Source organism: Chanos chanos, chromosome 3, assembly GCF_902362185.1.
Source record: "Chanos chanos chromosome 3, fChaCha1.1, whole genome shotgun sequence".
NCBI lineage: Eukaryota > Metazoa > Chordata > Actinopteri > Gonorynchiformes > Chanidae > Chanos > Chanos chanos.
In genome coordinates this window covers 15,690,156-15,706,327 of record NC_044497.1, presented here as the reverse complement: position 1 = coordinate 15,706,327, position 16,172 = coordinate 15,690,156, and the positions used below count along the sequence as shown (strand labels likewise).

Sequence of the window (16,172 nt, the reverse complement as noted above, 5' to 3'; positions counted from 1 at the left end):
ATGGATCAATACGTAACACTTTCTACTGCTGGTCTAACGGTGCATGGATGAAAATGTACCAGAACCTTTGGATAGATAGAGTGTTAAATAGAGTCGAACAATTCATTTTATTACCATCATTCACATATCTCAAAACCTAATAGCCCATGAAAGAAAATATGAATATATTTCGACAAATCACCTCAGACATCATGAATTCCAGCCTTAATGTTTGATGTGCCAGTATGTATATAAATATATATATATATATTTTTTTTCTGAAGTCAATGTGTTTCTCTCTCTCTGTACCTGTCACACTTACACGCGACAGAGCGCGCGCGCGCACACGCAAACACACACACACACACACACACACACACATATATACACTCACTCTCAACTACACACAAACGCGCGCACCCGCGCGCGCACACACACACACACACACACACACACACTCCTACAGACTAACCATGTAAATATTCTACGGGGTATTCCGAAATTATGTAAACGATAAAGAATAGTATCCACATGTTAGTAACATTAAGATAATAGTTTCGTAACATGGTTGCATATAGTTGCATAAACCTCATCAGTTCACAAACGCATGCATAATCTTCCATTCTCCACCTCTCATTCTGGTGCGCGCAGAAAGAGAGAGAGAAAGAGAGAGATCGAGCGAGAGATACACCCCTCCCTGTCGTCAGAATACGCTCTCGTTTAAGCAGCTGATTTTTCTGGCTGAAATCATAATGAAGTTTTACATTTCAAGCGAACTGGTAACATTGTTTCATTTCTAGAATCGGTTGTCTAAACAGTCAATTCCGTCAGATGAAAACGGACACACCGTGAACTCCTCTGTGAGTCTCATAGAGCGCACTGGCAGTGTTAACCACGCTCTTGATCGCTGGCGTCTGTTGATGTGATCTCTGCCTAATGGGGCGGTCAAGCAAGCTGCAACGAGGAACAAAGCCTAACAGTGACTCCAACCGTGGCTAAGTTAGATGTCCCACACATCTGTAACCTACGACATCTAACACAGTGAAACTGCATTTAGGCCTCGTCGGCAATTACGTAACGTAAACAATTTGTTACACTGAAAAGTAAACCCGTCACGATTAATTTTATTTCAGACGTTACTCGAGGGAATAAAGCACGTATACTTTTTCAGGATAATGGGGAGCAAGAAAGAGAAAATTATATTACAGGAAAATCATTCGTCTTACCGAATTAGATGGTACTAACTAAATAGGCGATAGAGATGTGATTAACAGACTTGTGTGGATTGACAGCTTGAAGTGTGCCTGGCTCTTTGTTCTGAACTCTGTTATGAATTGAATTTTATTGCTGTGTTAATGGGTTTCTACGTCTACTTTTTATTTTACGTTCAGTTTTATAGCCCCAAATTTTAAAATTTGATTCTTAATTATTAAGATATAAAATTGCTATAATATAGGTGAGGAATTTACCTATATGTAATGTTTTTTTTTTTTTCTGAGAATATAATCTCACTGTCATTCAGTAATGGTTACACAACAGTTTGTGAAATAAATGTTGAAACATTTTGTTGTACTTTTAATTCTTTAATATTGTACGAAATGTAACCAAACATTATTTTGTAAACTAAATTTTACATAGCCTACGAACGCATTTCTCCATAAATACCGATCATTTCTAACAAGTGTTACCGGTCCTTTACATGCGGATAAATATGGAAAATTGAGCTTTATACATGTAATAATTTCTTGCAATTGGCATTGCAATAGACACATAATTTTATATTTTATCACTTACATAAACAAGATTGACACGGAGTTTCAGGCTTTCACTACACGATTTATCGACATGACATTAAATAACAACAATGTAACTGTGCTACTCAGACTGGACTTCAGACGAAATGTTGCACTGGATACAAAAGCACATGAATACTAATAGTTGGTTAGGTAAACGTGTAGACTGTAGCAATACTGAGTAATTCACATTTGGTACACATTAACTATAACATTCTTTTCAGTCAAGACTATTCATCGCAATATTCGTAAAACCATCTCATTTTCCATATATCTAGGGACCACATTTTTTCACAAATTCCCTTAAAACTGTATTATGACTATTTACAAAATAAAATATTACATTTTAAACTAGGAGAATTTTTATGTACAAAACAGGCCATGACCCGCTGGTAGCATGCAGTCAGAGATTACTTGTGTGCAGTCCCTCAAAAAAGAAAAGAAATTTGAGGAAAAAAAAAAAAAACGTTTAAGCTGTTGTCGGCCTTTTGCCTCGTCCATGCATTTTCCCTCTCCCTCTTTACTAGACAGTCATTTACCAAAAACAAATGAGGTCTTCATTTTTTTTCTTTCGATCCTCGCGAAAAGGCTGAGTTTTTGAGTCTTTGATTCCAAGCAGTCTTAATTCTGCAGTCTTTTTTTTTTTTTTTTTGGAAAATATTTACACATACCATTCATTAAAATTTGACGACAGCGTGCTGTGACTGGTCGTGTGGTGCACTGTCGAAGATGCTGGCGATATTGAACTGCTACTCTGGTTCTCTGTCGACGGAGACACGATGGTGGGAGGTGTAGACGACTCGTACCCAGAACTGGCCGCTGGAGACGGTTGGGATCCTTGATTGGATGACTCGTGAACCTGCGATCGATATAAAACACATTATGTGAAATGATTATGGTATCTGTTTTGCAGGAAACAATAACATCAGCACCGACGACAAAAGCAACAACAAAGAGAAGTTCATAAGAAAGAAAATATAGCGGTAGGAAAAATCATGATATTTCGACACATCTGTAACAAATATATAAAGTATGGGATGTATTAGAAACTTTATTTATACTGTCTTTATTTATCTTACTCATTATTTTTTGTCATTCAAATGTTGGTTTGTTTTCCTTAAAGAGTAAACACGTGTCACATAAATAAATTGAAACGGTAGACTTTGCGCGATAAATATATTAAGGAAAAATATATAGGAAAAACTGAAATAAGAAAAGTTATCTCTAAAATTATAGAGCAGTAAACATACCTTCATATGTTTCCGGAGGGAACTGGGATGTGTGTAGGATTTGTCGCACATTTTGCAGAGATAGGGCTTGTCAGACGTGTGGACGTGCATGTGTTTCTTACGGTCACTGCTGTTTGCAAACCTTCTGTCGCACCCATCAAATTCACACTTAAAAGGTTTTTCGCCTAGCACAAATTAAGGAGATAAAAAAGTATATTTCTTTTTAAAATAAATAAAAACAATAACAAAACAAGTGCACTGGTGTATTTGCGTAATATTAACTGGTGCAAAACAACAATATGCTAATAATAAATATTTTAACTTGATGCAAAAATTACAACAATCTGTCACACGTTAACATACTGCAAATATGATAACCTGACTTTTTAAAACGAGATTAGGGGTGAATTGTGTATATATATATATATATATATATATATATATATATATATATATATATATATATATATATATATATATAATATCTATATATCACCAAGAATTTACTTTGAGGAATACGGTACACTAATAAATGTCGAACAGAAAATATAATGTATTTTCAAAGTACACATTGCAATTTTTTTAAATTAGTTATTCCCCTAAATATGTTCCAGAGAAAAGATGACAACATGAAGTTGTACATATGCATAACATGCATAGTTTCTCAGATTTATAAAAATGCTGAACAGTTTTAACTTATACTGAGCATGTGTAAATGTCGAAAGACAAAAGAAGAGATGTGGACAGTGACACTTCTTACCAGTGTGTGTTCTTTTGTGGATTTTAAGGTTTTCCGATCGGGCAAATACTTTTCCACAGCCGGGAAATGGGCAAGGGAACGGTTTTTCTCCGGTGTGCACTCTGATATGATTTACAAGTTTGTACTTGGCTTTAAATGGCTTTCCTTCTCGCGAACACTCTTCCCAAAAACAAATGTGATTCGATTGTTCTGGTCCCCCAACATGTTCCACTGTGATGTGGGTCACCAGTTCATGCATGGTGCTGAAAGTTTTGTTGCACGACTTTTTCGGATTTGTCAGTTGCTCCGGTTCGACCCACTTGCAGATGAGCTCTTGTTTGATCGGTTGTCTCATATAACGAAAGAAGGCCCCAGCACCGTGATGGGCAGCCATATTCATGTTCATGGGGCCATAGCCATGCAACTGAGTGGAGGCATAATGCTCGGACCTGGGGCTCGTAACGTGACCGTATTGCTCAGCTCTGCCATACATGTCCCCTGAAAACCCCAGGCGCATTTGGCTGTTCACTACGTTCGAGGACGCGTGCGTCGCTGCTTGCTCGTGCAGTCCTGGGAAGAGCAGGTGTCCTGCGGCATCAGAATGTCCATGTGGCCCTGCAAAACTTCCCGCGGCTGAGGCGAAAAGACTGTGCTGTGCTGTGGTAGCGTCTCCGAAGCCCCGATTCCGAAAAAGAAAGTCCCGAGTAGAATTGAAAGCCGCGGTGGAGTAGGAGCTGACATGAGTGGGGTGATGATGATGTCCCAGGGCAGCAGCTGCATAGCCGGGTGCTTGCGAGGAAAACGCCGTTTGCCCAGAGCCAAGATCGTGAGAGCTGTGGTTAATTTTGAAGGCGCCCATGCCGTCGGCGAACGGATTTATCCCCAAAGCCACTTCTCTGTCTGTAACTTCGCCTGTTGAGTGATGTCTGGAGGAGCCGAAAGTAGTCACTCCAATGGTCGGATACTGTGGTCCTGCGTCCAAGAGCATCTTTACTCTAGAACGGCGGCAACTGAGAGAGCAAGAATCAAAAAACAAGGATACACGGACAGATACTCTCACAACATATACTCTCACAACTGTCTCTGCTAGGTATTTCTCTGACTGAAGTGAGCTAGGCAAACTCCGTTACCCTATTTCTATTTACTTTTTTTGGTGGAGGGGTATTTTGCCCACTCCTGCTCATCTGATGCACACGCAAATCATGTACAATATTGTCTTTTGCGGTTTATCTTCCTGTGGCGCAACTTTCACCTCCTCAGTCAGGCGGTGAGCTCCAGACTGATAGTCGCAATCATTCCTGCAGATAAATGAATTGAAAAGACAACACAGTCCACCCCTGATGAATGGGGAAGGAGGGGGGCAACACGTGACCCCATGCCTAGACGATCATTGGAGAGGGCGTTCTCCCCCTACTAACATTCCCTCACCAAATAACAGTTCGCGGTGCTTCAGCACCAGTGCGATTGGTTGGTTTACATCATCAATCCAAGGTATTGTGGTAAGGCTGCTGACTGTGATTTCGGTCTGAGTGTTGAATTTAATAAGAAAAGGAGTTTTGAAAATGTTGTCAAATAAATGGACTTTATCTGAAATTGTGCACATGTTTCATTTTTTGTCTTTATTTGTAGGCCTACTCCACTAAACAAATAATGCATTTTCACCACAAGGAAACAATACTGATTGTGTTTTGCCCCCGCCAGAAGTTTTCTTCTGAGTAATAATTTGCTAGTCAAGATTTTGGAGTCAGGGCATTTGAAACACATACACACAACCCATCTCTTGCACAAATATTAAGTGCTGTTTTGCATATTTTGCACTGCACTGCACTGACAAAAAGTATCCTGGTATTTAATGTGAGTTATTATATTTAACAGTTTCAACCACTACTGATTAGGTTCATTTAATAGATGTGGCCAGTAATAGAGAACAAGGTATTATACTTAGAGACAATTTAATGAACAATCCATGATTAGGGGAGGGGATCCGATCTCTCGTACCACCGAAGTATTCGTAAGGTGAATATCGTTATCGTCTACATTAGTCTATGAACGGAAGATACACCACAGCCAACAACATATAAAAAGCCATTTTATAATAAACCTTTTTTCACTTTGTGTTTGAGGAAGAGATTAATTACATTTTGTTCATAGTACCATTTCATTTTCCACAAATATGGCGTTGAATTATTTTTTCCCTTGATCGATCTGTCTCCTAAGTGTTTCTGCAGCAGCGTAAGCGTCTCATTTGCGATCACATCGCCAACGTTTACACTACAAATGTTGCTATTTGCACATGAGGTGTTCTATAAGAACACGGAAACAGTGCAGGTCTAATTTTGTTTCGTCACGATTTATACTGTCATTCCTTTCACTTTGCTCAAGTAGCAGGCCGTTTGACATACTGCTATATGTACCACATAGCACCTCTAAACTCAGTGACCCTGCAATTGGCATTTACTAACACCAAACTCCCATGCCCAGCCTAGGTTGCTAGTCTTTTTCTTTAGTTGATTTTGCTTTTTAGGATGTATTTTTTATGAGGAGCAAGTTGCAATGTATCATTGTTGCACGCTCAAAAAAAGTTGTGGGTTGTCGAAGTTATCAAGTGGGATTTGCGGCGCTCTCTGCAGGAAACTCTGGCGGCTGGAGTTCAAAGCCGCATGCACAGACGTGCCATACGAGCCATTAAAATATCATCCGGGCTGCAGCCTTCTGCTACATACATTTCCAAACTCACACTAGAGGAACAGTGAGGAAGGAATGGGAGGCTATTGTAATGAATATATTGTTTTTAGGAAGTTATCGGTATGAAAGAAATCTGGAAGATGGTATCAACAGGTGGACAACGGTAAGGATGACAGTGTGTCTAAGTTACTGTTTGACAAACAGATTTTGAGGTATGAAATGGTTTGAGACTGCATGAGTACAAATTAGCACTACGATGGAAATAAGACTCGGCCGTAACTGACTTGAATTTAATTGTTGCCGCTCCTTTATTTTTAGTGACTTTCAGTGACTCAAACTGAACCTTATTTTGCGACTACGTATTAACAGGAACTTTTAAGACGTTATTAGTTGTTTAGTCTTGGTTTTAAGTTCACAAGGGCTTCATGAGTCCTGTCGTGTTGTGGAGGGGAAGTGTTTGACTAGCTTCACCATTAAAGTCGTTCAGTTCAAATAGAATGAGTAAAAAGTAATACTAAATTCATGAACTATCTGTAATATTACTGAACACAAAACTATTGATTTAGCCACCAAAAATCTCGTAACTGACTTTGACCATACTATATCTTGCTATTGCCAAAGTCACTTACGGAAAACAACAACAACAACAACAACAACAAAACACTTTCTTAAGAAAAATGTAACTAAACAAATGAAAGTGTTTGCGATAATATAGAAAGTCTGATCTACCACCATTTCTATTTCTCGCTTCTACTTCTTGTGTTATCTTGTTCTTTATTTTTACAACGGGTTAAAACTAAAATAGCTTCAGAGAGTGAACATAGCTCACATTTTCCTCGTACTGAAGAAATGCTTAAAGAATGCAGCTGCGAACCATATCACTCCCTAAGCCACGGCCAGTGGATAAACATATTCCAGATCCATCATAGCTCACACAATGTTTACTTATTTATGACATGGAAGGTCTGGCGTTGTCACTGAAGGCCTTTGACAGATCAATTCTGATGAGGATTCTCCAGAGAGTTCCAATTTACGAACATCAATAATTTAATGCATCGTAAGAACCATTCACATAGACGCAATGTCTACCAAGACATCATACATTGCTTATGCTTTCACATACACATTTTTAATTTCACAGTTATCTTTATGCAGCCAGTCTGGTAAGTGTAGTATCTAGAGGCCCATGTCTGAAACACTGCTCGACAAAACTGCACATCTGGTTTCTCTCCTATTTATTTTTTTTTCGAGATTTACGTGTATACTCTATTGATCATACAGCAGCTTTGTTTTTTCCCCCCACAATTTTTCAGTAAATAAAATAATGACCATAAATTTGCATAATGTCATGTAATTTAAGTGCTTTCTCACTTTTCTTATTCTTTGAACTGAGCAAAAACTGCCAAGTTGCTCAGTATGTGTAAATGCCGTTTAAATTTCTTAACGAACTTGTAGAAAAAATGTATGGAGGACGTTCACCATGATTTTACAGCAAAATGCCACTCGAAACCACAATAAATACGAGATACATTGAAAACTTCCAAACCAGTGCCACAAAGTGTGGCACTGTACTCAGGGTTATACATTTTCACGAAAATAGGTTGGGGTTTGTAATTTCAAGGGTAGGCCACTCATCACTCCTGGAAACGAACAAATCACTGAACGACTTCTATGAGCACTTGTATAATCCGCCCAATAGCTATGGAGATTTTACATGTGATATTTGACATGAATCTAATGGTAACTGTTTGACCTCCTTTTGGGTCAGTTCACACAACAATTCCTATTTGTCTCCGGCTGATTTGATTAAGCTTAAGATCCAACGCATTCGTGATCAAGGTAAGAATATTTTATCAGATTTAAGTATTTGGATTAACGTCTTTAATTTAATCACCTGTTAATCAAACACAAAATGTTGCACATTTATTCAGATGCGGGGTGGTTAGCCCTACTGGTTTATGATTTGACAGTGTAATCAACGTATTTCATGGCTTAGCTGTAAATTACGGGGGATGTCATGAATGCAGCTATGTCCATTGAGACATACTGTAAAACAATCTTCAGTTTTTGTGTATGCTGCAAGAAGCTGGACATGCGAAAAACTACGAGGCCTTGTTTTCCCCCTCTTTCGTCTGAAGGCTGAACCATGTGGTTTCTGAAATCCACTTTATATGAGAAGCAACTACACTTCAGAGACGAGTTTTAAATTCTCATATAAAACGTATGTAATTTGAATCTCAAAATAATTTCCCTGTGCGTTTTAAACCGCCTATTCTAGATAGTAGTGCTTGTGCATTAGTTAAGCACAGTTTATCAGTTTGATTGGTCACGCTGCATACATTGTAATATCTAGGTGCTATGAAGCCGCTTTCGCAAAGGTAAATCAACTTTTTTTTTTTTTTTTTTGCATTGACCTACTCCAGATGCTTTTCAGCTCTTGTGAAGGAAATGACAGAATTTAGATCTAGAGCACTGGGGAGTTTCATATGCACAATTTATGCAGCGAATGACATATTTTCTTTGGAAAATCATAAGCATAAGTAACATTTCAGGACATACAACACAAGTGAAGAGAGAGCTCACAGTTTTTCACAAGTCTGGAAGTGGAAACAAAACCTTTCTGTGTCTTTTGTTTAAAATTTACTTTTGTCTTATCAACTAGCCGGTTATTATTTGTTCAAAAATCTTGTCTTAAATGACAACACCAACATAGCTCTAGAATGGTCCCTACTTGTTATTGCGTGTGTATTATCAGCAGGGTGCTTAAAAGCGTGAAAACTAACGCAATTATTGGTTTTACCTGCTTGAGAACCCCGTTTCCAGTATGTGAGGAAAAGAGTTTCAAGCGATTGCACACAATGCTTTTTGGAACCCCTCAGTATTACACTGAAACAGATGAGAGAGACTTCGGCTGGTATATATGTAAAATGAGTTACAGCGTCAAATGGGCTATTTAGTAAATCACAGTAGAAAATCAGTAGGACGAGGTTTTATGTTTTGAACAGTATTTTGTTTCTTGGGGCTATGCCTTACACTTAGTTGTGCTCTTGTCTTTGCAAGTGTTTCTTGGTTTGCTTCTGCGCGCTCAAGCTCGAGCTCCTTCATTAAGCGCCTCCTCCTGTGCGCCTCATCCGCTACCGTTCACAGACTGAGGCCGACAGGACTCGAGAGCAAAATTACCCCGGATCATAACAACAGGTCCTTTACATTACTTTTTTTCCGCGGGACAATGGGTGACATTTGCGCTATTCACAAATGCAGAGAAACTGATCCCATGACGAAGTGGAAGAAGCACCGCTAGAAAAGAGGGAGTGTGCGACGGGCTTGAGACATGTAAAATCTCTTTTTCTTTATCTCATCGTATCTTTTTCGCCTTTGAGAGCACACAGGCTCCCACCGAGAAAACACCTCTTGTGTACAAAAGGACTACTTTTCGCTGGTTGTATCGTATTCATTTTGAATACACTGGTCAAAGTTTGTGGGCTATCAGTTTCACTGTCTGCTCCTTGCACAGCTGAAACCCCTCTCTGAGCAAACATGGTTGAATTCGCCCACAAACTAAGTTCAAAATACGAACTGTGTCACACACAACTGTTTTATATGCGTGCTAAACTACTCGTTCCGTTTAATTTTGGTTCACAGTCTCAGATAAATCCATGGGGAATAGCTTTGGTGGCTCTCTTGATCATTCATTGCAATAATTTGACAATGATAGCGCTTTTCTTTGCCTCGATTTAACTTTCGGATTGTAGTTAAAAGTACAATAACCTTTGCATAACAAAAACATTTTTTTGAAGTATTGCCTGAGGCTCAGCGCAGGCGCTCTGGCTGCTTGCTGTCACTAAAACATTTTTCTTCACATTGGAAACTGTCACAAGTGACGTCAATCACTGAGCTCTGACCAATTAGAACGCGGGGTGATTGTTTAGCTCCACGGGCTGCAGCGCCTACCATGAATCTCTATTCAGTATATCAAAGCGTCCTGCTGCTGCCTCTCAACCGAATGGGATTCCATGTAGGCACAGAGATAGCGTCTAAACTTTAGGAACTTTTATTTTTTTCTATATTTTTCACAGCGATTAAAATATATTTGTCATCATCATTATTATTTTGCCTGCTGTCAAGTTATTCTAAAATTAGGAGTAATGAGCGTGGATGCTTTGGGAAACCCTGTGATGGACCCTACGTTTTCCAAACGGAACACAGCGCTGAGATTAGTTGACTTGGCAGGGGCTCACCACCATCACCATCATCACCACCATACCCCTCAGAGCGTGACAGGCTTCCCGGGGTTCAGCAGCCATCCACACTCAATGGCTCACGCGCACCCTGGGGAGATTACTGCGGAACCCCGCCTGGGGCCGAGTCCATTCGGGCCAGAACACATGGGGCACTCCGCGGCCCTCAAAATCAGCCCAGCCCATCATTATCCCCACCACCATCACCACAATCATCATATTGCAGGCCACAGTGAAGTGGTCTCCAGTCAAACGGGAGCTTTTGGCCCGGTGCAGGCGGCGACAGTCCCATACTCTATGTCTCATACGGCCCAAGCATTATCTGCAGGTAGGGATTTCCTTATTCGACGAGATCTGACAGCTCAAGCCATGCCAGTACTGACCGACCAGACTTCTGGTACTGCCTCTCACCACGGAATGTTTGTCTCAACAACAGGTAGCTATCCGGGACACTATGGTCATCACCCCGACGCTGGGAACCATACCCTCTTCCCCGGACTCCATCACGAGCAGCCATCTAACGGAGCACCAGGTGGCCAAGCCTTGAACGGACAAATACGGCTAGGAATACCTGGAGAAATGTACGTAAGGTCTGATCATTTGAGTCAAGTGGCAAGCTCCAGGGCAGACCCGTTTGCTTCTTCGCCCTTGCACGGTTACGGCGGTCTCAATCTGAACATGAATCTCAGCGCTCACCACCCCGGACCCGGTGCCTTTTTCCGTTACATGAGGCAGCCGATCAAGCAAGAACTAATCTGCAAATGGCTCGAGCCGGAGCACTCCTCGAAGAGACTTTGCTCTAAAACTTATAGCACAATGCACGAACTGGTGACACATGTGACAGTGGAACATGTCGGAGGACCTGAGCAGGCAAACCATATCTGTTTTTGGGAAGAGTGTCCGCGAGAAGGAAAGCCATTTAAAGCCAAGTACAAACTTGTAAATCATATCAGAGTGCACACCGGAGAGAAGCCGTTTCCCTGTCCGTTCCCTGGCTGTGGAAAAGTATTTGCAAGATCGGAAAATCTAAAGATCCACAAACGGACACACACAGGTGAGTGATTTGATTTTCATTCAGGTTTAAAGCTGATTACTTTACAATCTTAATGATTAAAAAAACCCGATGATCCCTTCCCTTCAATGACAGGCTTTTGAAACATTGCAAACAATCATATATTTGATAATATAGTTTAATAAGTGTCTTTCATAGCAGCTTCTGAAAGGGATGCAAAATAATGAAGCAAAAGAAAAGAAAATTTGAAGGAAGTTTTGTTTGTAAAAGTTGTAAAGGTTTCCTTACTTGATCGTTGCAGGTTTTTCCCTTCCAAAAATTCCTTTAAAAATTAATTTACCAAATGCTAACTTTTTATGTTCCATTATAATAAGAATCTTTTCGCATATCATAGTCCTGATATGTCGTTCATTTATTTGCTTGAATATATCTTTAAATTTGTGTAGACAGAAACGACCCGGGATGACTACTGCAAATCGTATACTCTGTCGCCTATCCTTTTTAAATCTAATAGTGACACATATGTTGAATGTGGCTCAGGTATTATGAAGTTATGTTTATAAACTAGGACGCTAACGGTTGGAGGGTCAGAGCAGGCAACGTTTGACGTGTTGTCGAGTTTCATGCCCATGCCAAAACACTCGTGAATATGGGGCCTACGATGGGTCTGTCCAAGTTATGCCTGGCGATAAAAAAAAGAATTCAAAACCCTGGAGCGTGCTACGCAAACTATGTGGTATATGCTTTACATTCATTCCATTGTCAAGAAAACAGTGCCTGTATCGTTATTTTACACTTGCTATGTTTTTAACTCATTAGAAAACGTAAGATGCAGTCTCTAATCTAACCCTTGTCAAACTGCAAACAGGGGTTTGCGTCTCAGCTGCTTTTGCGCTCTTTCGATGAATCTCTCAATAACTTTGTGGGTAGAAGTTGTTATCCCCCAGGGTTTAGATAACACATTTGGGATCGAATTCTTTAATAACATCTGTGTTATTTCTGGAATAGGATACTTTAAAATGAGATATGCAAATATGAGTTGTGAAACATAGCGTAAATAAGCACATACACTCTTAGGCATTCTATGTGCTACCTACATACTTTTTGCAGTGTTAGGCTTCAATCAGAGGGGCATTTATAGAAAAGAGTGGCGCTTTGGTTTAAGTATGCCTTAGAATTATAAGCAGAAACTGAAAATGGATTGTGTTTTCGATAACATTCTCTGCAACAGTGCATTGTACTTTCACTTTTTTGGTCTTAAAAGATAATGGCAGACTATGCTTTATAGTGCAGTGCGCAAGCATTTCCATTTCCAAAAATTTTGACGGCTGAAAGATGACAGATAATGTTTGCACACACAGCCGCTGCGTCTGATTGGTATGCAACAAGTCAATGAGGGCAGGTCAGTGACTATCTTTACTTGGCTGACAGATAACACAACATACTACAAGCCTTCTGTAGCCCCCAACTTGCACTAGATCGTGTGCTGTCTTACGGCTGTCATATTGCACGTTCACAGTCATGGTGATGAGTGGCACTAATATAGTTCACTCATGAGTAAGCACTATTCCAAGATAGCAACTGGTTATTTGGAAAGGCCTTACAGAACTTCGATAACTGCAGTCCAGTTAGAATCATATTTTGAGGTGATTACATAGCAAAAGCAGTAGAACTATCAATTCTTTTTTCGGATAATGAACCGAAATTGTTATCTGTTTGGCAAAATCGTCAATTTAGGCTACGTGACAGTTCCTTGGTGTTATTTAGCTAATTTTATCAAAATGTGTTCGGTCCCTGGGGGTTAAGATGTTGTTTTCTGACCTCTCTGAATCTTTGGTTATGGATATGGTTTCCCAAGGGTCTCTTCCGAGCTGCTTGCTTGTAGTACACTAATATCCTTGATTGGCTCTCTCGGCCCAACAGCTGAAGGTCAAATTGATATTCAACACGCAAGTGTAATTAGAAAGCGGCAATTACATATTCTCATAAGCGCTTGGCTCACGCTTGTCTTACGGAAATCAGCGTCGTGTGATTTGAATGTAATTAATTCAGCCATTCTTGTTGCCTGATCACCGGTTTGAACCATAATGGTTACAGTGCTGTGATAGGTTTTTGAATCATGTATGTGGCACCTTTTTAACCACAATACGTTTTATGAAATAATAAATCTTTATAACATGCGGGCTGGACGATAGCTTTCCAATGAGTCGATGATAATAAGACATATAATAATAACCAGACATATTTTAAGAAAAAGGGAGACTTGTGTTTGTGTTGCATGCCAGGGACATCTCTTGATAATTTATCCAAATTCAGTGAAAGAATGTTATCAAGGAAGCCACATTGTATTAGGAAAATCAGCCTGATTGAAGGACCATAAACGCAATCAAAATAGATTTGTATTTTTTTCTTTTACTATATTTTTTTGTTTACTTATTTATTGTCGTAATATTAACACATTCTTACTTCGCTTTATTCACTATAACCACTGCCAACTTTCTTGTTTCAGGCGAAAAACCCTTTAAATGTGAATTTGACGGATGTGACAGACGTTTTGCAAACAGCAGTGACCGGAAAAAGCACTCCCACGTGCACACCAGCGATAAGCCGTACAACTGCAAAGTAAGAGGTTGTGACAAATCGTACACGCACCCCAGCTCTTTGAGAAAACACATGAAGGTGCACTGCAAGTCCCCACCTCCGAGTTCGGGTTACGAATCATCGACTCCATCTCTCGTTTCCCCCTCATCGGACTTGGGCCGTGAGCCAGCTCCCTCCACGCTCTCCGAACCTCTCTCGACTTCCCAACCCGCCAATTTGAGTGAATGGTACGTGTGTCACAGTTCTGGTGCCAGTGGCACACACACCCCTCCCAGCGGATCGTCCACACCCGACCCCGCTGAAGGGCCACCATACAGGAATCCTGAACCAAGGGATGCATTCCAGCCAAATTATGGTCCCAGAAAATAAAGCCGCATATTTTTTTTAAGGAAAGAAATGTCACGAACTTAGCGGCCTTAGTGCCCAATGCACTGGCATATAGACAAAGAATTACACTGCCAAACCGCAAATTGATGTAGCCAGCTTGTTTATCGCGTGGCTGAGTATGAACTAAGATTCTCCATTTTCTGATATTGTGTACTGATTAATCGTACGCATGTGTCTGTATTATTTTGTAAATTCGTGACTTCGATATCTTTTTAATTTATTTTTGAACCTGGCATTGCCTTTTTTGTATTATGAACCAAAGTGTCACAACATTAAAAAAATGTACATTTGTAAATTGTAATGTTTTAATGTGTCCGTGTTAACAGTAATTTTGTAAGGTTTTGGTCTTTCAGCAATTTTTATGTGTTTGTTACAATTGTTTGTATAAAATTTAATATTTGAGATTATTTGAATGATTCGAATTTCATAAAGATGTAGCCTATTTCTTCTATTCGTGCTTTATCCAGCCAAGTCAATTTGGTAAGAACATTGTTATTGTATTTGATATGACAGACATTACATTCATGATTAGCCATTAATCAATGTGGGCATTTTGTGATTTTGTAGGACTTGTTAAAATTTGTCAACAATCCATTTTTATGACAATATGGACTATCAAAAGGGAGTCAAAATGTGTACCAAAATGCCTTGTAATTTGTCAGTATTTTGAATAAATTGTGTATGATAAAACGTCCGAGACGAGCTAAATGAATAGGCCTAGCGATATTAAAAAAGATATCCCAAACCTTTCCAATATCTTCGACTACATTATTGGCGCGGAATCAGTTGCAAACTCCGAAGCCAACTTTAGCACGAACATAAACACCTTTTTTTGGAAAAAATGACAATGAGTTTGTTGACGTCCAAGGATTTTCTGACACAGGTCTGGTTAAGGGAAAAAGGAAAACAACTCGACAAAGTGCTGCGGCCTAAGAATGAGAGAATTTGTCGTTATTTGGTAGCTGGTCTTCTCAGCGTCAAATTTCACCTCCGTAGCCTTGGTTAAACAGCTGCACACTTTTTCATTTCTAAAATGGGTTAGTGGTAGTAGTAGTAGTAGATGTAGTAGTAGTTGTTGTAGTAGTCGTCGTAGTATCAGTAACAGCAACGACAACAAGAACAACAACGACGACGACGACAAGACGACGACGACAACAACAACAACAACAACAACAATAATAATAATAATAATAATAATAATAATAATAATAATAATAACAATAACAATAATAATAATAATAATAATAATAGAAGAAGAGGAGGAGGAGGAAGAAGAAGAAAGTACTAAAATAACAACAGATTTTTATAGGTTTTAAACGTTGCATGTTTTTAACTTTACTACGGCCAACCAAAGAGCTGACAAGATTTATACTTTCTTAAAGTAGACCATGTGACAACATCTTATTCTGGAGTTCTGTTTTTTTTTTCCCCGGACGAGTTTTTGCCGAGATTACGCGAGCAGCGTTTGACGAAAGACTCGTATATTCTCATCCAGACTTCAAAGAACTT

General features: G+C 39.5%; 2 protein-coding genes across 2 annotated transcripts; one reads left to right on the top strand and one right to left on the bottom strand.

Annotated features, from left to right (window-relative positions):
* Nucleotides 1-2,433: 2,433 nt before the first annotated feature.
* zic1 (zic family member 1 (odd-paired homolog, Drosophila)) lies at nucleotides 2,434-4,728 on the bottom strand. The gene is made up of 3 exons (XM_030768981.1): nucleotides 3,762-4,728; nucleotides 3,023-3,186; nucleotides 2,434-2,631 (listed from the first exon to the last, which is right to left on the bottom strand). Exons 1-3 carry the CDS (start codon nucleotides 4,726-4,728, stop codon nucleotides 2,434-2,436), a joined length of 1,329 nt encoding a protein of 442 aa, XP_030624841.1.
* A 5,842-nt stretch (nucleotides 4,729-10,570) lies between these two features.
* zic4 (zic family member 4) lies at nucleotides 10,571-14,645 on the top strand. Its single transcript, XM_030767612.1, has 3 exons — nucleotides 10,571-10,991; nucleotides 11,100-11,717; nucleotides 14,185-14,645. Exons 1-3 carry the CDS (start codon nucleotides 10,571-10,573, stop codon nucleotides 14,643-14,645), a joined length of 1,500 nt encoding a protein of 499 aa, XP_030623472.1.
* The last annotated feature ends 1,527 nt before the right edge of the window (nucleotides 14,646-16,172 follow it).

Excerpts from the sequence above, each read along its gene's own strand:
- zic1 (XM_030768981.1), bottom strand. The coding sequence starts at position 4,728 with ATGCTCTTGGACGCAGGACCACAGTATCCGACCATTGGAGTGACTACT. Across the intron at positions 3,187-3,761 it reads CCACAAAAGAACACACACTG|GCGAAAAACCTTTTAAGTGT; the intron begins GTAAGAAGTGTC and ends AATTTGTGCTAG. Across the intron at positions 2,632-3,022 it reads CCCTCCGGAAACATATGAAG|GTTCACGAGTCATCCAATCA; the intron begins GTATGTTTACTG and ends TATCGATCGCAG.
- zic4 (XM_030767612.1), top strand. The coding sequence starts at position 10,571 with ATGAGCGTGGATGCTTTGGGAAACCCTGTGATGGACCCTACGTTTTCC. Across the intron at positions 10,992-11,099 it reads GGCCCAAGCATTATCTGCAG|GTAGCTATCCGGGACACTAT; the intron begins GTAGGGATTTCC and ends TCTCAACAACAG. Across the intron at positions 11,718-14,184 it reads CCACAAACGGACACACACAG|GCGAAAAACCCTTTAAATGT; the intron begins GTGAGTGATTTG and ends TTCTTGTTTCAG.